Source organism: Chaetodon trifascialis, chromosome 5 (genome assembly GCF_039877785.1).
Source record: "Chaetodon trifascialis isolate fChaTrf1 chromosome 5, fChaTrf1.hap1, whole genome shotgun sequence".
In the NCBI taxonomy this organism is placed as follows: Eukaryota; Metazoa; Chordata; class Actinopteri; order Chaetodontiformes; family Chaetodontidae; genus Chaetodon; species Chaetodon trifascialis.
Window position 1 is genome coordinate 11,953,425 of NC_092060.1, and position 25,584 is coordinate 11,979,008.

At 42.8% G+C, this 25,584-nt stretch overlaps 1 protein-coding gene across 2 annotated transcripts; it reads left to right on the plus strand.

Annotated features, from left to right (window-relative positions):
* Nucleotides 1–605: 605 nt before the first annotated feature.
* sh3tc2 (SH3 domain and tetratricopeptide repeats 2) lies at nucleotides 606–18,682 on the plus strand. 2 transcript variants are annotated; one of them, XM_070963293.1, is made up of 22 exons: nucleotides 606–698; nucleotides 5,666–5,764; nucleotides 7,234–7,365; nucleotides 8,049–8,176; nucleotides 8,371–8,476; nucleotides 8,976–9,119; nucleotides 10,076–10,277; nucleotides 10,470–10,543; nucleotides 11,340–11,535; nucleotides 11,767–11,903; nucleotides 12,122–12,172; nucleotides 12,306–12,610; nucleotides 13,146–13,340; nucleotides 13,520–14,377; nucleotides 14,488–14,708; nucleotides 14,823–14,989; nucleotides 15,563–15,740; nucleotides 15,850–16,000; nucleotides 16,260–16,382; nucleotides 16,559–16,709; nucleotides 16,844–17,040; nucleotides 17,512–18,682. In XM_070963293.1, exons 1-22 carry the CDS (start codon nucleotides 656–658, stop codon nucleotides 18,358–18,360), a joined length of 4,707 nt encoding a protein of 1,568 aa, XP_070819394.1. In that variant the 5' UTR covers nucleotides 606–655; the 3' UTR covers nucleotides 18,361–18,682. The 2 variants fall into 2 exon arrangements, with proteins under 2 accessions (XP_070819394.1, XP_070819393.1); XM_070963292.1 differs by lacking the exon at nucleotides 606–698 and adding an exon at nucleotides 3,938–4,237.
* The last annotated feature ends 6,902 nt before the right edge of the window (nucleotides 18,683–25,584 follow it).

Below are 25,584 nucleotides of genomic sequence, written 5' to 3' on the forward strand. Positions count from 1 at the left end.
TGTGGGGACTTAAGTTGTTTACATAGTCACATTGTGGGGACCAGCCTAATGTAAGTCATTAAATTTTAAGGCAAAGACTTGGGTTAGGGATAAGTCTTCAGGAAATGAATGTAAATCATGTAATGTCCCCAAAAGTGATGGAAACATGCCTGTGAATGTTTGTGTGTGTGTGGGGGGGGATATGGGTGAGTGAGAAAAGAGAGAGAGAGAGAGAGAGAGAGAGAGAGAGAGAGAGAGAGAGAGAGAGAAGGGGGAAGGCTATGCCCTTGTCCCAAAGAAATGATGGGAGGAGTTAAAACTAAAAAAAAAAACTTCCTCAGTCAGTGACAGGCCGTCTGGGATAGCCTCTGTAGCGCTCAAAGGCAAAGGCACACAGACACAAGCGCACACACACACACACACACAAGCGCACACACACACACATACACACACTCTCACTGACTTCCACACTCGGACTTTCTTCCTCTGATTTTCCTCTCCTGTCCGTTTGGGCTGACGGTGGAGAATGACGGCAGTTTTGGCAGCTGTCATGAAATGCAGTTCACCAGTTAAATGGTGAAACCACACACACACACACACACACACACATACTCACACACAGAGAGAGAGAGAGAGAGAGAGAGAGAGAGAGATACACACACATTCTGCCACGCACATGAGGAATGAATTGAGAGGGGAGAGCTGGCAGCAACACGGAGGTAAGTGTTTTCTTTCTGCTTTTAACACGACAAACTGCTCTCATTGTAACTGTCTTCTGTTTAGCATGTTTAACACTACTGTACTTTGTACTCAGTCACATAACCATAAAGTTGCTGTCAGTCCTCAGAGGGTAAGATGGACAGCAGAGCTTTAAATGCACAGTAGCTGTCATGTAGTGATTACAGTTCCTTATTCTGTTCTCTAGTGACTTGATACTGTGTGTAAATGCTTTCAAAGTGTCCTGAAGAGCAGAGGGAAATGACTTACACATGACAATCTAATTCATGTCTCTTTTCTATTTCCAATAAAAGGAAGAAGGTGGAAATGAAACTAATTTATAAAGCCCTGGTTGAATTTGTAATGATACTTCCACAGTGTTTGTTTCAGAGTTGTACAAATGCCGCTATGCAGCAGTGTGGGAATCTCCCTGCAGGGAGCTCTGTCCTAGACACACAGGCATGTGAGTGAGCGAACAGGGGGTTAGTCTAAACTTAGAGACCATATCCCCTGTCTCATATTACTGTCCACTAACTTCTGGACCACATTTTCCAAAATCTATAAACCCAGATTGTACACACACACACACACACACACACACACACACACACACACACACAGTCGCAAACAACCCCTGCGTGTCATGCATTAGAACATAGCCAGACACTGCTGACACCATATGTTTCTTATTAGCTTGAATGCTATTGTCATGGACTGCCGAGTGTCACAATTGCAGTCCAGGCCTTTGCTGTGGTTTCAGACCGTGTGGAGACCGTAGGGTCATTTACGGTGTGTGGTCATTGGACTTGTCAAACCCTGTCATTACAGGCAATGGGTACTGTGTTTGTGGCTTAGCGTGTCTTTAATCACACGTATAGTTTAAGTTCGACTTTCGTAATGCTGTCCACAAAGTGCAGTCATTCAGAAGAAGAAGGGATTTGACGCTCCAGCTGCCAGGACACAATAGCTAGATGGACAGGTGTTCTGATTTACTCTATAGAGCATCACCACAAAATGACATTACATTGTTTTTATTTGCAATCTCTGTATGTTTTGAAGTGGATGTGGCTGGAGACAGCTGCTGCCCCTTGTGCAGCTTTTGGTGCTATCATGGGCCTAGCATGTGACCGCACATATCAGCCTTGAACAGCCTGTGTTTATTAGATTAGACAGAATCTGTTGCACTATAAGAAACAAACAGGGGACTCTAAAGAGTGTCAGGATATGCCCTGACACGCCCGCAGCCTGTTTACAGCTTTCTGCTTCACAAGATACACATGCACAGATTCAATCATGACCGTTAAGCCGCCGCATAAACAAGATGAAGAGACTGGTCTCAGGCAAGGATATCAGCCTCTTTGTCTCCAGCATGTTCAAGCAGCGGAACGATCAGGCCACAAAGAGGGAGGAAACTCTCAATTAAATTATGCATTCGTCATCCTTGATCAATGATTACATGCAGTCTCGGCCAACAAAAGTCACATAATACATCATGAGAGCATCTCTACTTCTGTAATGCAGCAGTAAATTGTTTCTGTCACCACATCAGCCCATTTGCCCTTTTGCTGTGTGTGTACTTAGCGGTGTGAAACATTCGTAGTTCATCAGTTTTTTTTCTCACATTGTGAAAGCATAAAGTCAGACTCTCCTAAAAGTGAACAATCTCTTGTACGGCCTATGTTTGAGAATGGTAGCATATGTTTGCACATTTCAGGTGTGGAATTTGAGAGATTCAGGAATTTATTATGCAGGAAGGGTCTAACGAAAAATACTATCAAGTTGCATTATGGGAAATGTATGTATCCAGAGCTCTGGGGGCGTGACTCATAGTGGAGGCTGCAGTTCAGGACATCTGCAACTTCTTTTCCTCAATTAAATGGAAGAGTAACGCTAAATCGCTGGAGTGCCCCTTTAAAGCTTTTCCATTTAGCTGAGCATACAGCTCCTGAGCAGAAATCTGACATCAGTCTGACAACATCATAAAAATAGAAAAATAAGGTCTTCCCTACTTTCATTTCTAAAGTGGCTTACTCATGCAAATTCCATTTTACATTTACATATAAATCATTGTGTATGTATGTTCTCCAATACGTCAAGAAAAATGCAGCTTTACTCAAAATACAGTTTTATTTTACCATCAGCACTCTGTAGACGCAAATGAACTACATAACATGCGAGTTCAGTTTGATTCAAGCATTATGAGAAATGCCATCAAAAAGTAGTGCAACACTTCAGCACTCACATTTTCCCTCCATTGATCATTTCAAGCCCAATAATATTCTAATACTGTTCCTATACAGACAAAGAGCTTAGATAAAGTTAAGACATTACTACCTTGGCAAATGTTGCATTAGCGTAGTTTAAATCATATTTCATTCTATCTTGAAATATTTACACATTAAAGGCACAAATGTTACAGCAGAATTTGAACTATTGCTTCTTGTATTTATAGCTTGTGCTTAAATCTAGCTTAATCCCTTTCTTTATATAGCAACATACCTGCAGCTACTCATCAGCACCACACCCAACACAGCTTTTAAAATCCGGCGCTATCAGGACAAGGCATTACTGGCTCATTACAGCAGTTTTAAATCCTAACTCCTTCTCAGGTGGTCAAGGGTCACATAAGGTCAATGACACAGTTTGTAGTGTACACATCCTTCTTTACTGTCTACATCATAATGAAGCCTTGGACAGACAGAACCATCACAGACTCTCTCACCATCCAGTCTCTGTCTTGGTCTTCTTCCTGGTGGCCTTACAGTGTGGGATGATGTTGTCCTGTGTGCTCATGTCATATCATCTGTCTGTTATCCATGTGATGGCAGAGAGCAGAGTTGTGTTGAACTGATGTGGATAAGGTGATCCTTCATCTATGCCACTGGGCAACTCTCACCCCCCTCGCTGTGACCTTGCAGCCCGTCCCTGTGTGGCATTGCCTTACAGTGGCTCAGCAATACATTCTCCCAGCAACGAACACAAAAGACACACACATTGTCTTTGTGACACACATTCTGTGCATTTTTTCACTGACCCGCACACACACACATACTGTAGGGAAACTCTCACTGAGGCCTGCCCCCCACACGCTCATACCAATCGCAGAAAGTGCTTTGTGCATTCACTGACTGGGCAGCTACTGAAGAGAGAGAGGGAGAGAGAGAGAAGCTGGTGGGAGGAGGGAGATGGAGAAAGCAAGAGACAGAGGGATTACAAAGAGAAGCAGACCCAGACAGATAGAGAAGAAGAAGAGATAAGGCTTGCAGAGGGACAGAGGAGACACATGCAGTAAACGGTAACTGGTGGAAAGACAGAGTGAGCAAGGCAGGAAAGGGAATACAGAAATAGGAACAGAGACAGGGCTTGTTCAGGAGAGAGGAAGAGAGGAAGTTGTTATTAAAGAGGCTGGGGGAAACTGATGGGATGGCATTGATCTCTGGGAGCTGCCAGCTCTTGGGCCAGATGGCGTCTTGTTGCTGCAGACCGCTGCTCAACTCCTGCTGTGGACCGTTCATCAAAGTCTGCCTCTCCTCCTTCACAGGTCTGTCCCAGCCCGTTCTCTGTGTTACTACTGTACCGTCATGAGACAGGCCGCTACATTCAGATAGACAGGAGCATAGGGGTATACACAGCATGGGTAACACACTTAGTCATGAAGGTAAACAGGGCATGGTGTGTTTCTGTACTGTAGCAGCATGACTGTGCTTGTGTTGACTCAAGCAGTCCTGTTGGTGCTAACTGTGCTCTGTGTCGTAGGATGGGAGAGAATAGTCTTTTGTCCTCTTTGGCCTAATGTCATGTCGTATTGTGTTGCTAAGTTGTCCACCCCATTGTGTTGTCGTGAATGCTTTGTATCAAGATAACACTGTTGTGTTTTCGCACTGACAAAGCATGGAAGAAAAGCGGCATTTTAATGAAAACTTGCTCTTTTTTTGTTACTGTTCAGTTAACACTGTCTTGATTCTAAATGCCGTCTGACTGTATGTCTGAAAACATGTGACTGCGCTGAAATAAACGTGGAGGAGTCAGGGGCAGGGCAGCTGTGTGAGCCTGGAGGTTTTTCTAATGTCAGAGCAGCTGTGTGTGATCAACATCATTGTACCCCCCCAAAACCCAGATAACTCCTCACACTAACCGATGGCTTGAACTTGGCATTTCCAATATACTGCACCCATCTACCCTGGTGACACTACTTCCCCCCCCCACCTAAGTCTGTTTATATACTTTTTTTGCTTTCTTGCTGACATGACCCCATGACTGACATCATGGTGTTAGGTAATGAGGATCCTAGTAACTTGGTAAACTAATAATGAGGAGATTGATACCACTGTATACAGCTAGTCTGGCTACGAGCAATACAAACACCTCCAAAGCTCAATTATTTACACGTTGTATCTTGTTTGGTTAATCCTTATAAAAACCTAAGTATTAAAATGACAGTCGCCTTTTTACAGGAGCTTACAGTGGTACAACTTTGCCGGACCCTTTCTTGGCCAGGAGCAGCAACTGCTCCCTGCCAAATGAATGCAGCCAAAGAGTCTGGCAAACAAATCTGGAAAATGGCGACTTGTCATTTTTATACTTCAGTTTTCACAGTATAACATTTGTAAGCTTTAGGGGTGCTGGTTGGCTTGTTTTTTATTTTCAGACATAGCCAGGCTAGCAGGTTTCCCCTGTTTCAAGTCTTTATGCTAAGCTAAGCTAAAGAGCTTCCTGCTCCAGCTACATATCTATTGCACGGATGTGAGAGCGGTATCAATCTTCTCATCTAACTATTGGCGATGGAGTGAACATGTAAATTGTTCAAAATGACAAACTATTCACTTAAGATGCATTGAAAAGCAGTTTGAACTGTATAAAAACATTTGGTATGTGATGATTACCGTAACTGATTTGAGTAGAGGATAAAGGAGACTAAATGCATTTTTTCACTTCAGATTCATTCACTGATTTGTTTCCCTGTTTACAGACATCTCTCCTGCTGAGCTGGATGCTCTTTGGAGGGAACCACCATATACTCTCGGGGGAGCAAATGAACACTTTCCAGGAAATGACATCATGACTCAAGGTAGACTATTGTGCACTGAAAATCTTTAGCAATCTGAGATAGTATTATTATAGTCCCCTGTTATTTTGGAGTACAAACAACATCATGAGGCTCTTTTGAGCTGTGCTGCTGACTGTGCGGTCACAAACTGAGGAAGTGTTTGGGACATCCTCCCTGCACAGTGGAACAAACCAGGGGAAGCCCGTCACCACTACTGCAATAGCCAGCTATTTGTACCCATCTGGCTGATATTTATAGGCTTCGAAACTGTTAAGATCCTGTTCGTGTGCTGAGATAGAGCTAACTTACAAACTACTAAGTCAGTGATTCCTAACCAGGGGTAGGCTAACCATAACCCCGGGGGTGCTTCTGCAATTTCCAGGCTGGGTGTGTGGACAGATTTTAGAGAAGCTCAACCATTTGGAAAAATGAAGAAAATGATTCTCATGTATACATATAAAATACACATCCACATACTGAGTAAGCTGCAATGCCTAAACATTGCATATTGTAACTCGAGAAAAGGAGTTGGATACACGTTCAAATAGCTTAAAAGTAATGGAGAAATTGTTAAATAGTTCAGGTAGTGGGCTGCTAACTGTTCCCACTATGCAAACTAAAAATGAAGAAGTAACATTTTGTGACTGTGCATCATAGAGCCGGAACAAACTCCCAGAAGGCCAAATATTTGCATCAGATTTGGTCACTTTTAAATTCAGGTTAACAACATATGCACTGCACTGCCTTTGACTGAACCTTAAATACTCATCATGAACCATCTAACCCTCTTATCCTGTAATGATGTCTTATGTTTTCATGTTGTTTTTTATTTTTTTTATGGTTCTAATGCATTGCATAGAACATGATGGATTGCTTGTGTGTATGGCATCTGCTATACAAACAAACTTGCCTCGCTTTGCCTATATAAGAAGCATTGTAACAATATTCAATACAACATCCGAGTGTGTCCAACATGCAGTTTAGAATGAAATGAAACTAGTAAATCTGCAATATATGACAGGTGGCAACAATGAAGGAGCATTTAAGCTCATCTGACAAGGCTGTTGGGGTGCATCAGACAAAAAAGCTTGGAAACCACTATTCAGATTCATATGTTCAACCTCTACCATATGAGCACATACTGACAACACATGTGTTCTCTCGAATGGCAAAACAGTGATTGCCATCTTGTCTCAGCTGTTAACATTTCCAGTTCAATCTCCACAACAGAGTGGACTTTCGTTGTAATTGCAGCTCACTCTGAACAGTCCTTCTGATGACTCTCTTGATAAAATTGTTTCCACGTAACTACACACCTGTCTTTATCACGCAAAAAACCCTAAATACAATATGTTGTTTAGGAAACACTGACTTAACCAACACTGGATTAAGTTTTCCACCTTAAAAGTCACGTCTGTGCTCGTTTTGGCATTGAATCAGAAAAGATAGTGATCTAAACTTGATGCAGCTGCTGTTTTACCTTCTTTCAGGTGCAGGTGAGGAGGAGGGCGGTCCAGTGGTGGAATCAGGTGAAGGAGGGGTGGAGCCTGACAGCTACTGGAAGAAGAAAGAGGCCTTCCTTAGAGGAAGTACTTTGTCAGTGGGAGACAAATTCTCCTCAGGTGCATTTACTCATGCTTCACCATAGTCCACTGACTGACTTGTAGTCTGTTTCTACTGAAAAAAGAGAAAAGCTTTTACCGGCCTAAACTTGTTATCTTTATATGCAGAAGCATTTCCCATGCATTCTATGTATGCATACTGATGAAGCACATTTCCCTGTCGACTAATGTTTTGCTCACTCAGCAGTTTAGCTCCATCCATCACATTCCCCCAGGTTCTTCCTCTCAAATGGATTTAAATGGCCACACTGAGAGTCCAATAAGAGGCTCTAATAGCTGTGTTATTCCTCCAGGGACAAACAGAGCATCTCACTGAAATATGAGCTCCCATAGAAAGTCTTTAATGAACTCTTGAAAGTTTTATCTCGCCTGCTTGTAGATTTCATTTCTGTCTCAGCTCTAGTGTGTTTTCCACTTTCTTCAGTCACTGCAGTCAGATATATACAACAACCTATTTGTGTGATGAATTAGCAGCGGGATTATAAATACATTCTTTGTGTGCTCCTCGTGGTTAATTCTGGCAGACAATGGGAGATATAGTAATTCCCCTCTCTCGTTCTCTAAGCTAATTTTTCTTCTAAGCATATTTGCACTGGATTTGTTAATATGCCATATTATTGCACCAGGAAAAACAATCGAATCTCAGAGTGATTAATCACAGCGTTCTTCTCGTCTTTTTCTAGAAATTGTGTTGCTGTTCACCGGGCGGAGGCGCTCCAGTGTGGATCCTGACCGATCCCTGCAGGAGGCGCTGCGCACCCGGCTCCGAGTGGTGGAGAGCAACAGCCAGGACGTCATCCAGCTCTTTAAGGTGAGTCAGACCTGACAACGCAGACATGACACAGACAGTGCTGCACGACTTTCTGAGATCATAACAAAGAACAAGGTGCATTATGATGTGAGTCTGTATGATGCAATATGACATATTATACTGTATATGTATTGTGCACTTAATGGAGATTGAATGATATTCTGTTAGAGAAATATGAGACTTTGTTTCTGCAGGACTTGTCTGCACGTCTGGTGTCTGTCCACGCTGAGAAGGACCGCTTTGTGCTCACATTCAAGACTGTGGAGGAAATCTGGAAGTTTTCAACTTACCTTGCATTAGGTAAGAAACTGTGACTGTTTTATATCTTACAGGCCCTAAAAACATATTTTGTCATTCAGGTCCTATTTTCTTAAGCCAGTTTTGGTTATTCCACATGAGAGATTTGTTTTCTGCCTGTGCTCCTCTCACTGGTTTGAAGTTGGTTGGAAAGTGGTGATGAACTTTTGGCGCCATCAGGATTTACTGACATTTGAATCGAATGACAGTTGTTTGGACTATTTAACTCCAGGAAAATGCCTTTTCTTTCAACTTTCAACTTTATGTTTGGTTGTTACTTAGTTAGATTATTTGATGTTGTAGAGGAAACACATAGAGTTTGAAACCAACGATGCTTTAAGGACTATGACATCACAAGCTTTACTCTGTTCCCTATTTCTGCTTGTAATTGTCTCATTAGCATAATAGTTGCATAACAAGGTTTAGTGGTTGAGGATATGGCAAGATTACCATGAAGACATTTAGTAGTACTTATATCTGAGGTACATGTGCTCTGTCCCAGGTTATGTGGCTCGCTGTTTGGAGAACTTCCTGTGTGATCAGTCCTTCTGGCTGGATGCAGAGCTGCTCAGAGACCTGGAGATCAATGTAACCGTGGACGAGGAACATCTGGCCACCCTTTACCTGGGACTTTTACTCCAGGAAGGTCAGCAATCCTGGTACACTCTGTCGTTCAATAGAGCTTGCAAGTGAAAAGGTCATCTGTCAAATTACAACGTACTGAGTACCATGAATACCACATTCGTATTCTCACATTCTTGTAGTTAAAATGTGAGTTTTTCTTCCCAGTGAAAACTTTCAGACTATCTAAAGGGTTTATTGTCTGAAGTGTCTTCAATGTTGTCACTGCAATTATAAAGTAACTGACTGCAGGTGCCATTTGTTCCCATTACTTTTAATCCACTTTCAATGACCTCAATTAACACTTTGAAACCCTCAGGAATATATAGCCATACATGACTTTGGACAAATTATAGCAATTATTTTTATTAGAAGAGCTGATGTGCGTCACTGTGCCCAGCCAAAACATAATGGACTTCTAATTATAAGTGACCATTACAATCTCATTTCTATTCATGGCCATAACTTCACTTTTATTTGTATTGTTCAAGTGAAATAATTCAAAACTGGACACTGAATTTTAGCAGTCTGCTCACATTTTTTTTAATGCATAATAAAATAAGCAAGCGTTCCACTAAAGCAATACTCTTATACTACTTTGCTCCCAAATGTATATTGATTTCCTTTGGCCTAGTCTACACAGACTTTCTCTTGAACATTTCCCAGAGGCAAAAAGCTTCATGGAAATGTATATTAGGACTGCAGTGCAGGCAAATAGTGATGAGAAATACATTAACTTAATAGGGGGGGATATAAAACATCCATCATTTACCAGTGACTGAATGAGGGCACACTAGCTGAAGCACTTTTGCTGATCTTTAACTTAAGCGTGGTGACTTCTGTCAAAAAAAAAAAAAAAAATGCTGACTGAAAACACTTTGCATGTCTGGATTCACACATGCTTATATGTACCATCTGTACACATTTGAGTGGAGGTTCATCGGCTTGAATCTGTCCACTGATGAACCTGTCTCTCTGCAGGATCCTTCTTTGCTAAGGCACTATTCACAAGAAGTGAGCAGGATGAGGAAGACGAAGAACAGCTGTCGTTCAAAAAGAATGACTTGCTGATGGTAAAGGACACGGGGCAGGACAACACGTGGGAGGGCACCATGCTCTCCACAGGAAAAAATGGCCAGGTGCCAGTCGACGCCATGCAACCGCTGCCTTACCCCTTCTATCAGTAAGTCACTCAATGTTCCTCACATGAGACACTTACGTTACACATTCCTTGGCTTACACTGTAAATGACAGCATGATAACATGTTCTCTTGTCTAAAAGTTTGGCTGAATGAAAAAGGCAGACTACAGATGATGGACATTGGTACACATGCCTTGGCGTGGTTTTGTTAAACTATACTTCCTGTTTGGTCAGGTGGTTCCTGAGGAAGTACCCAAGCAATGGTGGATGCTCGCCAACAGAAAAGGAAGCATTTGAACATTCTATCGGTAAAGCCATTCTGCATAAACACATGTTCACACATGCAATATCCTGTACAGTCACATATAGTGTAATGAACTCAGGCACAGAGACTTAAAACCAACTCTTACACTCATTCTTTTCAGTCAAAACGCTCTAATAAACTCAGTGTTTACTACCTGTCCAGCACCAAACAGTCAGCATTCAGTCAGATATTTCCCTGAGGAGTTTTTGAAGACCATATCAGACTTCTATCCTATATCAGGACTTAAATTCATCAAGTGAACTCCAAATGAATGTGATTTGATGTTTGCCAGATGTTTAAAAACATAAATGGACAGTGATGGTTACAGCAGTGATTGACGGGATTTCACTACTCATGGATGCTATTTATGTCTCTGCACACAGTCTGACGGTACATATATTTTGAATGCAGGACTTAACAAAGTTTAGTTCCTGCATTTCTAATGTGAAAGATCAAGAAAAAGTTCCTCACAAAGTCAGTAAATACACTGTGGCTAGTCTGAATGTCAGGTGTTGCCACATGTTGTGTTTGCAAAGACAAAGACAGAGGCTGGTATCAAACTGACCACTTCCTCTTTACTGGAACACACAGCAGCGCACAGCCACAGTGGGTCAATACTAAAATGCTTATGCATATACTAGTAGCTCTAAAAGCACTTGTCAAAAGCATTTTAACTTTATTTTTTACATCCTGTAAATTCCTTAGCAGGATATTTAAGACAAATCCTGATCATGATCAGACAAGTTCTTTCACACTGACCTCAATGCTCTTTTGCTTTTCCTCCTCATCAAACGCCTCAGTGACAGGCTCCTGTGTAGCAGTGGTTGACTACAGTCCAGTGGTCCCGGATGAGCTTCAGCTAAGTCAAGGTGACATTGTGCACATCCAGGGTCTGCTGGTCCGAGGCCTGGGCATTTTCATAGGAACACACACTTCCACAGGTCACACTGGTTTCATACACAAGGCTCACGTCAAGCCTCTGGACACCATACCCCTGTAAGAAATTTCTTTTTTTTATTTGTGTAATGCCTTGAACTTTCTGGTCTGATGTTGTGCGTCATTTCAACTAAAGTACTTAATCCTAATCAAATCCACATTAGCTACCTCTTGTATATAGTGTTGTGGTACTCTTTTATGAAATCCTATTTAGTGTATCTGCACACTGGACAGGGTGCATGGGGTGATGACAGCAAAGGGGATAATGCTGCCTTTGTTTCCCTCGCACAGAGACAGACAATTGGTCTTTCTGACTGAGGAGGAGAGGGCCAGCCTGGCTCAGGTTAACCCATGTAGCTCTGAGCCAAATGACAGCGGCCTGCTGGAAAGGCTCTTCTCATCTGACATCAGCTCTGTGTACAGACTAGGTAAAGAAATGGCTTGTCTGATCAGGAGATATTGTGCTTTTTATCAGTCAGCGCAAGGGGGGGCAGCCATAATTGAAATATAGGTCATGTTTTAGTGTGCAGCAGTCTGTTTCGTAAATAGTGGTACTGCTGGTGATTCATTCCAGGAAAAAATCTTTCCATCTTTATCCCCAGCTGGAAAATTGATGCTTAAATTGATTTACCTTGCGTGTTTCCAGATAGACTGGATGCGAGTGACTTCATGTACATCAAGAACCAGCCAAAACACGGTAATGATTTATAACTTATTGAGGAAAACAGCTGTTTATGAGCTTAGTGCATTCAAGCAGCTTTAAAAGTTTAGTGTGTTTATCGACTGCTCTGCTAAACTTAACTACTGCTTCTTCTTCTTCTTCTTCCCAGATCATAATATTCCTGTGAGCGCTCGTCAGAGCGTCATGTCAGAGAGAAGTGGAGGGACGCCCCCGTATCACTCTTCTCCTCGCTCCTCTCTCTCTCACTCCTATCCCCGTCTGTCCCTCTATCACTCCCACAATCCTCTGCCACAGGAGGGAGAGCGCCTGTCTTTCACCCTGGATGATACGTTCAGAGAAATGGACGAGTTCCAGGAAGACCCACCTTTCTACTTGGAGGAGAACAGCTGGGAGGGGGAGGACTCTGAGCACAGTGACCCCACACTGACCCTGCTCAACCATGAACACTTCCAGGTCACTGATTTATTTTTTACCGGGCCAAGCACAGAGGCAAAGCAAGATTTTGATTTTTTTTTTTCTTGTTTCTTTCCTGTGTCTACATGTCTGTGGAAGCCAGTAGAAGCAATTGGTCATTTCTAATGAGATTTTCTACCTGAAGATCTGTTCAGGTCTATAAAATAATTTGAACTTTACCCTTTGATTGCATGATGATTGGACAGTAGTCAATAAATGATCACTGTGTGCACATTTACAACAGATTCCTCGCAACATCATTCTTATTTGACTCACTTATTGTCTAGTAGCTCGTGAATTTTTTCATGCATCAAAAAATATTTCTTGCCTTATTTTTTGGTCACTTTCACTGGATCAACACACTTCTAATAAACACATTTGGTTGCAATACATAACTTAAATTAGCAGTTCAAAGATGGAAACACATTTATTGAATTTCAAAGGTCAGTCTAATCCATTTATGTTGTCTCTGCGTCAAACACACACAGTCTGTCAAGAGAGTTGTCTTACTTCTTTTGTTTGTTGTTTTTTCCAGGAGGACTTCCTGCCCCTGTACGACCTGCAGTACTCCTTCCTGTGGGTGACTTTCAGTGGTAAGACTGAGGACGAGCTATCAGGGCACCTAGAGAGCGTCAGGGAGAGCGCCAAGAGGATGGGCATGCACTGGGCACATCGAAGGGCGTGCTTCCTCCTGGGAAGACTCTGTGCCAGGAAGTTAAAGTTCTCCCAGGTTTGCACTTCACTGCTAGCATGAATATATGTGTTGTATATATGTTTATATGCTTTACTACTCCCTAAAAGACAATTGACCAGGCAGAACATCATCACTGAAAATCCTCACCTTCTTAAATCTTTGTCATTGCAATCCACATCTGTTTGAGATCAGCTCCTACATCTCTGTTTCCTCAGGCTCGTGTCTACTATGAGGAGGCTCTCAGTGTTCCGGTGGACAGTTTCTCTGACACGCCGCTCCACGTCGCTCTCTTCACAAACCTCACCGCTGTCTACCTGAAGCAGCGTATGACAGACAAACTGCCACAGACTCTGGAGAAGGCCAGTGCCTTGCTCCTCTGTCTCCCCTGCCACACCTTCACCTCCACGGAGGAGGTTGAACTGCTGAAGCTGCTCCTGAGGAGATCAGTGGTGATGGGGGACAAACAACTGGAGGCTCGTGTCTGCTACCTCATCTCCAGCCTCTTCCTGCATCTCAGGAAGACCGATGATGCCCTTCCTTTTGTTGAACGACTCCAGTTCCTCTCAGTGACTCTCTCCGAGGGTGGCCCCATAGTTCCCGTGGACCTCAACTGGCTCTTGAGCTGGCTTTATCATCGTAAATACATGCCTTACTTGGTACTGGCCTCTCTGAGCCTGGACTCGAGACAAGACCACTCCCTTCACGATGCTTTCCAGAGGATTGCTTTGTTTATCAAGAACTCTGTTCGCCTGAACCCATGCTGGAAGGAAGGCACCTCCCTGCTCCCTGCCCAGATTGTGGTTTACCTTCAGCAGGCCCTGGCTATAGCTGAGCAAGGGGAGGACATGAAGACCCAGAGGGATCTGTGCCTGGGCTTGGCCTCAGTCTATCAGCAGTATGATGCTCTCGATAAGGCTGTGCGCTGTGCTCAACAAGCTGTGGAGACAGGAGGCCACATCAATGAGGAGGAGGAGGGCTTTGAGGCCTCTGTGCTGCTTGGATGGCTGCTGGTGTTGACAGGCCAAGCTGAGAGGGCCCAGAGTGTCCTGCAGCCACTGCTCACATCACTCCAGGTACAGCAAAACAATGATGTTCACCTTGATCAAAACACTACTACTTGTCTCATGTAGAAGTTTTAGCTGTCATGTATGATCTGTGCCTCTGTATGTGCATCGCTCCGCAGGGTACAGACAGTCCCACACAGCGAGGGGTGATCCACAACCTCTTGGCTTTGTGTCTGAGGCGGCAGAGTCGTGTCCCAGAGGCAGGCTGGCATCTCCACTCTGCTTTGGTAATCTCCAGGGAAAGTGGAAACCAGAGGAACCAGGCCCTGGCACTGGCCAACCTAGGCTGCCTGGCACTGGACGTGGGGGCATCTTGGGTAGCAGAACGCTTCCTGGTCAGGTCAGTTATCTGTTTTATCATTGAAAGTTTCCCCCAGGGAAGGTCTAATTCAGCAAATGTGTAGAGAGTTTACAAAGCCTTATTGTCTCATTGTGATGATCATTTTATTACCAGATCCCTGCATCTTTTTCTGGAGCTCTGGGAAAGCCCCACAGACGAGGAGCATGTTCAGACCTACCTTTGGCTGGGACGGAGCTACAAAGACAGGGGGAAGACTCACGACGTCCGGGCCTGTTATGAAATGGGGCTACTTATTGCACTACATGCCAGAAACCTGCACAGTGAGTACAAGTTGACAAATTAAAGGAAGAGTTTTCCAAAAGCTAGACCCTCATGTACCACCAGCAGCCAGTTAGCTTAGCTTAGCTCAAAGACTGGAAAGAGGGGAAAACAGCCAGCCTGGTTCTGTCAGAAGGGTAAAAAATGTGTAACAGAAAGAGCTACCCAATTGTCTTTCCTTTTAATCTGACTAATGACTATGATGAATACTGGATTTCTGAGGTGGAAAATGATATTTATGAGTTAAAAAAATATATCCTCTTATTCTTCTAGTCTTCTAAATAAATACACAAAAGAGGTTGACATTTTACAGTTGAAAAACTAAACTTTTCAGTGCCCCTGCTGGTCAAATTATGTAATAGCAACACTATTTGTACAACATATCAAACATATTTGGACTGTAATTTTAAACTTCTACACTGATATCAATATATCTGCCATGAGCTAAAACTGGCTAATAATATCAGCCATGCAAATGTACAGTAAAGGTTAGTTCTTATTCAATATCATAAATGCATCACAGTGCATGTAGTCTTTGGAGGTACAGGTAACATATCTGCTGTATTTTCTCATAGGTCAGATGGTGGTGGCCAAGGTCTTGAGTCGGCTGTATGCTGACATGCTGCTGTATGGCCAGAGTATCGTCTACAATGAGCACTGTGTGTCGGTATCCAGAGAGCTGAAGGACAAGAGGCTGGAGGGAGAGTATCTGGAAATCCTCAGCAGCCTCTACCTCTCGCTCAACACTGAAAGGTGAGTTTGTGTCTCTCCTTCTGTATTTCACTTTCTATCCAGCTTTTCTGTAATATCTCTATTTTTGAGTGAGACCAAAACAGTCTCAAGTCTGGATTGTGGATTGCAGATCATCTCGCAAATCTCTGGACTACACCAAGCAGAGCCTGAGGATTTCTATTGACCTGGGCAAGAGGGAGGAAGAGTCAGAGACCTGGCTGCAGGTGGGACGCATCTATTACCTGATCCAAGAGGACGAGCTGGCTGATATGTACCTGCAGGTTAGGAGGAGGGAATAGAAGAATCGTTTTATTCTCCTTGTTCTGCCCTCTGCTCCTCTGCAAAACTGGTATTCCTTGAATGTAGGCACTCCTCATTCCTGACCTGAGCAGCAAAGGCAGTGGCTTCATCACGTCCTCCCCAGGCAGCCAGTGTTTCAGCTGCATTATTTTATCAGCTGATTTACCTGCTAAGTTAAGTTTCACATGCTAATGTTAGACATGTAATCCATATTGACAGACACTTTATTTTGATTGATAGGCAGCAGTGAAGACAGCCCTCAGGATGAATGATCCTCACTTTGCCATGAGCATCTACGAGGAGGCCGGTGACGTCTACTTCAAAGGCCACAGGAACCAGATGGCTTCACTGCCTTTCTACAGGGTAAGAAAGATTAGATACATATAATGCATTTTGTCAGTCTCAAAACTACAATGTCATGATGCAGCATTTCCTATAATAAGGTGTAATAAGTCTTATTTTGATTCCATCAAGATATTTCTTTTAAATTCTTGGCACCACTGATCTCATTCGATTAAATTATTCATATTTGGATTCAGGATGGCAGTCTGCCATTTGCACGGAGCATCAAGGATATCCATTCGGAGTTCCGTTTGTTGAGTAAACTGACAGAGCTGTTAATGAGCCAGGGAGAGCAGGAGGAGGCTCTGCAGTACGCCACACTGGCTGTTCAGATCGCCGGAAAAACAGGTACAAGCGTGACCCATGGTAGAATCAGTGCCTTGGACTGTTGGTTAATATTTAATGATGATGTGGTGGCAGCAGCTGCAATAACCGTAGCTTGAAAATACTTTGTCAGCAGATCCATTGTTTTTCCTCTTTAGGTGTGCATGTGAATGAGAGGACAGCCTACCACCGGCTGGCTACAGTCTACTACAGCCTGCAGCAGTATGAGATGGCAGAAAACTACTACCTCAAGTCCCTGTCGCTCTGTCCGCCCGTCATGCAGCATCCAATGGAAGCTCGCTACTACACCAAGGTCTACTGTAGACTGGGCAATCTCACTCTACACAAACTGAAGGTGCAGGAGACAAATGTATTTCTGTGTTTTCATTTGCATGAGCAAGCAGAATGTATAAAGTATCTCCTTGTACGTTTTTCCCTCCACTAAAATTCAAAGTACAAGATAGAAACTTGCAAATGAATTGACAGGTTTTAATACATAGGCTACTTTGAGAAATGAATAAAATGTATCTAATATTTTGTGACGGGACGTCCTGCTGGCCTGGTTAAGGTCCTTTGTTGGTCATTTTTGCAATAGCAAGCAGGTGTGAAACATGAAAATGATTGGCAAATTGCATTTTTGCCCTTTTTTAACCTGTTATATTAAAATAAATGCTTTGGATTGTGTCAGAGCAGCACCAACATTGCCTTTCCTTTTATCTGCTGGCCAGAAAATGGTGGAAATCAAAATCCAGCCTTCAAATGTGAACATAATGTCTTTGATTTTGATGAGAGCTATTGTGAACTCTGCTCTGTTCACCCTCACCAGGATGCTTTTGATGCCGTGAGCTACTTCCAGTTGGCTCTGGCAGCGGCTCTGGAGGACCAAGGTAACCCCGAGGCTCTGTATGTGGTGTACATGAAGCTGGCTGAAATCCACGGCAACCAAATGCCCGATGCTCAGCTGTGCCAAGTTTACAGAGACAGAGCCCAGAGTCTGAAGAGGGTTCTGGCCGGAGAGGAAGGCGCTGCTGCTGGAGGGGAAAACGTGGACAATGCAGTGACAGAGCCCGGCCACAAGGGAAAAAAGGACTCTGATGCTGCTGTGGAATGTACAGAAAGTTCAGTTAAGAGAAACAGCGATTTCACTGCCACGTCTGAACATGAAAAATGTGAAGAACACTCATTTCCAAGAACTTCCATAATGCATGGAGACACAGATGATACATGCACAGACACTAATATGGGAGAGACTGATAGGAAAGAAGATCACAATGTTAATCTTCCTGATACAGAAGGCACTTTTGTGGACGCCTCTGGGTCTGAGACAGAGACCATCACCAGTCAGTCTTACAGTGACAGTATTTTTACTGAGTCCTTTGATACAGCGAAGGAGCAGATCTCAGACTCCAGCAGCTCCACTGACACTTTACAGACTCACCACAATCAAACCGATGGCAAAGACTGCGACACAGAGCACGGCATGCCCAGTCCCATAGCTGTTAATCACTCAAGTGACACAACAAGACACACAGACTCTCAAAACACAGATTCTGATATTCAGGACAAGCAGAAAACCCCCACTAAAGAAAAAGATGTTGATCAGTCTGATGCCGACCAAGCAGAGACTGTCAGCATGAACGCTGATGAAGCTGTAGGCGTGGACATCACAAGATAAATCTGGTGACACACACACATGGACTTAGATGATGTCTCCCAGTGGCACCTTATGTTCTTCAGTGACATTTCCTTCGCCTGGTCCCGTGTTTCTTGACCAGCAAACTGACTTCGACGTTCCAGCCAGATGGCACTTATTGTAGGATAGATGATGTTAATACTGTCTGAGAGATGTAGTGACTTAAAAGCATGTGCCTTTTGTTTTGTATAATATATTCTAAGGTTATTACAGTGCATTTTGCTTGTAATATATGTTTTTCTAAATGTATTTTTAGTATCTCTGGAAGATATGAGTCAAGCATAAAGAACGTTATTTTGTATCCTGAGTGTTTATTTGTGCTTTTGTCCTTTCAAATGCAAGAGAAATACAGTGGCCTTGAGGTGCAAAGCACAAAGGCGTTGGACAGAAGTAATCACAACACACAATGAATCAGAAAACACAAAGGGATTTCAGGAACACATTTGCTTTTAGAGCAAGAAGCATACTATCATATATTTTTCATGCTGCCAACCAATACAATGAAAAGACCGAAACAGTTTTAGTCCGCCTCTCAATACCTTCCGACTTCTCCAGGCCATCTGTGGCTGGTAGCGCTGAAAACAGCTCACTCATAAATAATTTCCGAAAAAATAAAAAGGCAAAGTAATTTCTTAAAACAGCTGCTCACTGTAATTATGCTTTGCTACAAGCAGGGCAAAACCACAACTGTGCTTTTGTTGGAGACCATTTTCTGTTGTGAATTAATACATATTTGGTGCTTTAGCAAAAAAAACCCCCAAAACCCACAGTGTCCATGTTTATTAAAAGAGTTGAAATAGTACAGTATATTGCTAGCTTCATTCTCAGCAAAAGAGAAAACGAAAGAAGGAAGCAGGTTTGCCTTTTAGTTATATTTATTTACCTATTTATTTGTAATGGCAAGCTGTTTTTTTATTAACTAACTGCAACTTAAACAGGCTGCTGTGGTGCTATACAGACAATGCTGCTGCCACGTGGTTTCAAACTTTGGAAAGGTTACATGAAACATTAAAGAGCCCTGAAGAGCATCAAGGCACTGACAGCATCGTCATTGAACAGGAAACATAGACAGAGCAACAATCCACAAGGGGCTGACTGATTCTGAGTTACCTTCAAATTTGTTTTGCATAAAACACACAAAAAATGGAAGAGAATACAATTTCTTCACACAGCACACAGTAAACATAAAGTCTCCATCTTTTTCTGTTTGTACTGCCATGTGCCACTGGGAGGAGGTGATTTAATGTCCAATCTTTCTGAATTTCTTCTCTAAATTCTTAGTTATTCGTTTGTTTTGCTCAGTGCTGAACTCAAAGAGCATGGCACCAAGTACGAAAGTAATGCCTTGAAAGTACCACAAGAGGGAGCTATCATGCTGATTTTGTGTTCTGCTGTAAAGGCATTATGATGGTGTTGTTCCTCAGTTTAGCCAGAGGTGGGCAGTGAAAGACAATTCATTACTGTATTGCATCAGCCGCTGAAGCCACTTTCAACAGGTGAGAGAGTCAAGAAAAAAGAGGAAAAGATTTCCATCATCTGCCTGGCAGTGGCAGCAATCCAAGGTGAGCATAATGGAAAGTGTCCTCTCGATTACATTTTGGGCTCAAGTTCACCTATAATGATGTCCATTTTTGCAGGAAAGTCCTCGGATGGCACGGAGTAACACACAGGTGTGGATTTTACATTAAAATCCATTTCCTGACTGGAAGAGTTGACAATACAGACAATAATGTGTGGTAATTTGGCCAGTACATAAGGTACTACTTGAATTTTGCCACACTTTTGGAGGGAAAAGCGTGTCTAATGGCATGTCTTGAATTGCAGTAATAAGATATTAAATAGCGTACATTTTATGGAATGGGCACAATGGAAAATGGCAAAGAAAAGCAAGCGAATGAGAGTTCAGGCTAGGCCAATAAAGAGGAACTGCTAGACTACAGTAGGTTGTTGCAGAGCATTGAGCCAAAGGAAGGAATGTTTGCATGCACGGTCTGCATGCTGAATAATGTTGCAGGACTTCTTCCTTCCCCCACAGGCATGAGTTTAGCACAAGTTCAAAACACGTCCAATTGTGCCAAAACAAGCACTGAATTGTTCTTCCTTTTAAAGTATTCCCAGGATTACTCTCAAATGATCTTTGGGGATTTTCGCTTAACGAGTCTATGCTCTTGACTCCATTGAATATTTATGTGGAACTGCAGAAGCTAATTATTATCAACAGCAGAAAAGCACAAGGTTGAATGATTTCATGTGACTCAAAAACTTTCCACCAAACAATATGTGAAAGCCTGAAGGCATTTAGATGTAGAATTATTGTTGTTAAATGTATTTGGCATAGGAGGCCGTGAAGATTAAAAAAAAAAAAAAATCAATCAGTAATTGGTGTCTAACTGCCCCTCTTAGCCTTACACAAGGTAATTTAAACAGACAGCTTCGAACAGCAAGTGACTTCATGACTTCATTCGTCCCTGTCAGGAAATTCTCCTCTGTCTTCCTTCTAAAGCAAAGGGATTGTTAATGCTCCTTTGTTCTAGATGACATTCTCAGATTGAGAGATAACAGCCTCCAAAAACAGCAAAGAAACCCATTGAAAACTAACCAAAGTGTTACCTCCCCTACTCAGTAAACATTAGACGACTGGGATCATGAAAGGCCAAGTTTTTTTTACATCTCTATGAAATAAAATGTAATAACAAAACAAAGTAGCTTTCTTTTCATGTCCTTTCTGCACAATGTGATTAAAAGAAAATGCAAAAATGGGTTGAAATGAAACCCCAAGTGCATTGAAAAGTATTAAACCCTCGAAACCGTTTGAGCATATAGGCATTGCATACATCTGTGTCTAATTTCTGCACATTCATCTCATATCCTGTGGACTCAAGGACCTAAAACAACAGAGGACATAGGGATGGAAAAGCTGTTTTGAGTTCAAATGAACTTAACTGAACTGAACAGTCAGGGCTCTATTTTCGACTCCGCCGCCGGCGCGGCGCAGGGTGCGCCGCCGGCGCAGTGGTATTTTCGAGTGGCGCAGGCAGGCGCACGGCGCATTTGGTATTTTGGTAGATCAAGGCGTACAGAGGTGCGTCAGGATGGGCGTTGCGGCGCAGTAGGGGGGAGGTGTCGGCATAATGAGCCGGCGCATTGGAATTTTCGACCATTTCGGTCTGCGCCGGCAGCGTAAAAGTGCGCTAAAAGCTCGCCACCTCAGACCTGGTCAACTCTGTGCGCCAGCGGCGCAAGTGGATTTTTGTAAACCGGCGGAGTTGTGCGCTCACGTCACCAATACCTCACAGGCAGGTTTCCACAGTGTCTGGCATTTCACTGCGATCAATTATTAGCAACAGCCGCGATTCAATGCAACTATCTGAGTCAGCACATACAGTCAGACCTAAATTTATATATTTTGATCCGTATCTCATCTGACCACATCGAAAGCGCGTTCGGCACGCGTAATGGTCACTCAACCTGACTGAATGTACACAGGTGAGACAGGGATGTCTGGTGATCTGTGACTCAAATTACCTGGTGACAAACGTATATGCCACTTTCCCCGGGTCGGCACATGACTCGTTCATCCGGCGAATTCTAGCATCCCTACAGTCTTTCAGGGGGACACCCCTCTGGATGTGTGGCTGCTAGGTAATAACGGCTATCCACTGAAAACGTGATGACGCCATATATCACACCGTCAACAAGACGGCAGCGTGGTTTTAACGGCGTTTTCAGCAGTGCTCGGTCAGTCATCGAACGCACACTGCGATCAATAATTAGCAACAGCCACGATTCAATGCAGCTGTCTGAGTCAGCACATACAAGCGCGTTCGGCACGCGTAATGGTCACTCACCCTGATCGAATGTACACAGGTGAAACAGGGATGCGAACGAATCGGTTAACGTTGCTGTGCCAACCAGAAACAGCCGTGACATCCTACAGAGCATATATACTGCATCTGTCTCAGAGCACTCGAGAGACAGAGAGAGGCAGACACATGGAAAACGTAAGTGATGATGTTGTCCGCTATTGCCCACGTCATTTCATTCCAAATACAAATGTTATCATTGTAATGCTTAACGTTATCTGTAACGATGGAGTACATCATTGCTTTGAGGAGGATGAAGAGGAGGCCGAGGATTTACCATCTTAGGACCTCATACTTAGACATCAGAATTAGAATCAGAAATTCTTTATTTATCTACGAGGGGAAATTGTTTTTGTTGCAGTGCTCCTTACAAGAATAGAATTAGAATAGAATAATAGAATAATACAATTAGAAAAGAAAGAGAACAATATATATAAAAAGCAAATATAAAAACAAAATATTTATATTGAAAATATAAATATATAAACAAAATATACCACAAAATATAGAACACAATATAAAACAATATATACATATATATACTGAGAAAAATTAAACAGTATATACAAACGGTTGTGCAAAGTAATACAAAGGGATGTCAGGAGACATGAATGACGTCAATCTCCTGGAAACTTGCCATGCGCCTCGCCAGCGGCGTTCTTAAAGGTGAGGCGAGGAGCTGCTGTGATTGGTGAAGATTTGACTCGGCTGTGCCAAACCCACTCCACGCCTTCTCCCCTCCCTCTTTCCGAGTTGCGCCGCTGGGTGGGACTGAAATGAGAAGGAGGAGGAGATGCGCCTGTGGCAGCTCACGAAAATACCAAAGTCTGCGCCGCCACGCCCCATCGGCTCAGCGGACCTGACTTTGCGCTGCGCCTGCGCCGCGCCGGCGGCGGAGTCGAAAATAGAGCCCTCAGTGTTAATGGTTGAAATTTTGCCTTCAAACCTTCTGTTTGAGCAAATTATTATTTTGCATATTGAACCAATTGTCTTTGGAAAACACATGCCACTGAACTGTCAACAAACCAGAAAACAGACTGAGTGGGAATGTAGTGTCTTTTTTCCCCTTTGGCTGGCATGTATTCATTATCATTGCTCTCTAATGCTTTTACATGACAATAAAACAATATGCTGGCCTACAAAAGATGGGATGAAAGGGGAAAAAGCAAATACATAACAAAACATGTCTAAACCAGTCTTTTCAAAAGATAGTGAGAAAACACATGTAATAGGCTCAATTAGAGGAAATGGGTTAATTATGTAGCTAACATGAAAACAGTGTGAATACATACATACACTCTGTAAGCAAACATACAAGTACACATACATGTATAGCAGATATGTGTGTTGGTACAGACAGGTAACACAACAACAGCAATAGAAACTGAATGCACTTCGATCCACTTGCATTCAAGAGTAATCTGTGTTGTTCGCACAGTGTGAGCAGTCTGATACCAAGCAATTACAAAGGCTCATTTAGTGATCTTCACAAAAAATAAACCAAAACAAAAACAGGAGTGTCCAGTCATTGTCACAACCTCATTTCAGTGCCATGAGCAGACACACAGTTACACTCTTTTCTACCCTGCCCTGCCCATCGCCATCACAAGACTATAACTCTTCTCCAGCTGCATTATCCTTCACTGCTGTAACAGGTGAATGAGTTTATCACATCCACAACTGGTACTCACACACACGTGCTCACTCACTGCCTCATTTTTCAGTTTGTGCCATCATGAGTGATCGGGGAGTGTGTGCTCTCTATAATATTAAGGAAGAGTTACTGTCTCAGGGTGACTGCTCCAGTTAAGAAGAATTCACTGCAAAATGAAACATTTTCCACACTCGCAGCGCCTTCTTGTAACCTCATTAAGGTCAAGGTGAATAACTATAGAAGCTTGTGATAAAAGTTCAGCCAGCAGGATTAACTCTGCCTGCACAGACTGTCGTCAGAGGGCAGGGACCGCCTCTGCTCACCGGTATGACCTGAATATGGAGTTGTAAATGTTTGGGATGGCATATTGTCTGAAAAAGATGACTTTCTGTTTCCTCGCACTTGAACTTGTTTGAACATAGTTTCCATGCATGTTACCTTTAATCTTATTTTCTTAGCTCACTATACAGACCTTAAAAAGCCCATTCAAAAACACGAGGCCTTGGAAGAAACATTCAGCTGGTCGAGCTTTCTATTCATATATTAAATAAATGGTCATTTTATGACCTGTTGCTTTCATTCACCGTGACATTAAGTCGATAGCAGGCAGTGTCCCCATTTTCCCAACAAGGCAGCCGCAGCAGACATCATGGATCTATTGAAGTACGCTATCTATGCTAAGTATTTACTATTGGCCTGAGAAGTGTTTGAAATTCAATTCATAGCTTCCACTTCACATGCTGCACTCCTCTGTTGAGTCAGGGTTTACTCTTGAATATTTCTTTGCCACAGGATATAAACCATAAGCCACAAAACCACACACACACACACACACACACACACACACACACACACACACACACACACACACACACACACACACACACTTACTTGGACAAATTTGTTAGTTTCCTCTGCGCTCGGTATCACACTCCATCAATATCTGCAGCTCCTTATTAGGCATCTGTTTACTCAACTGACAAGTATCTTTGTCTCTCACTTAGTAACCACTGTGAGCATGTCAGGGAATGCTGGGAGACGGTTCTGGTGTCAAAGGGATTAAGAGAGTAGTGACAAGGCCTGACAAGTCTGGCTGTGACGGGTCAGGACGAGGAATTTCCACTCTTGTTAGGACCCTACAAAAATTCCTTCCTTCCTGTGCTTGTGTTTCCTTTCAATGATTTAAAACCTGTGAGTTTTTTGTTTTTTTTTAAAGGAGAAACATTTTCTAAATTATGTCCATCCAAGAAGTGACAGTCTGAATTTTGTCAAACTGCTCCCACACATCAGTCTATCCAGCAGTCTTGTGACTTGTGATAACAAAGAGGTGCATGATTGATGTAAGATTTCCATTTTAGTGGTCTTGCTGAACGGTGAGGGTGCTGGTTGATGAATATGGTGAAAAGTCATTTCCTGCAGTGTAGAGCGCACAATACCATACAAGCTAGTCTTTGTATTTAAGCCAGACAGAAGCTGCTGCATTACATAAGACACGGGGTGGCTTTAGAAAGGTGGCAAAAGTGATACTTAACAAAGCCATCAACAAATGTAATTGCTCACCATTAAGAATACAATATGATGGAGCTAGCCGAGAGTCAAATTGATTATTTGGGAGCAAATTATGTCATTTTTGTCAGATAATTGAGCCATTTGGAGAGAAAGAAAGAGACAGCGCTTTGGTACATTTTA

What these genes read in the sequence shown, in the direction of transcription:
- sh3tc2 (XM_070963292.1), top strand. Translation starts at nt 4,120, where the DNA reads ATGGCATTGATCTCTGGGAGCTGCCAGCTCTTGGGCCAGATGGCGTCT. An exon ending in CTGCCTCTCCTCCTTCACAG is followed by an intron (nt 4,238 to 5,665) that starts GTCTGTCCCAGC and finishes CCCTGTTTACAG; the next exon opens with ACATCTCTCCTGCTGAGCTG. An exon ending in CACTGCTCACATCACTCCAG is followed by an intron (nt 14,378 to 14,487) that starts GTACAGCAAAAC and finishes ATCGCTCCGCAG; the next exon opens with GGTACAGACAGTCCCACACA.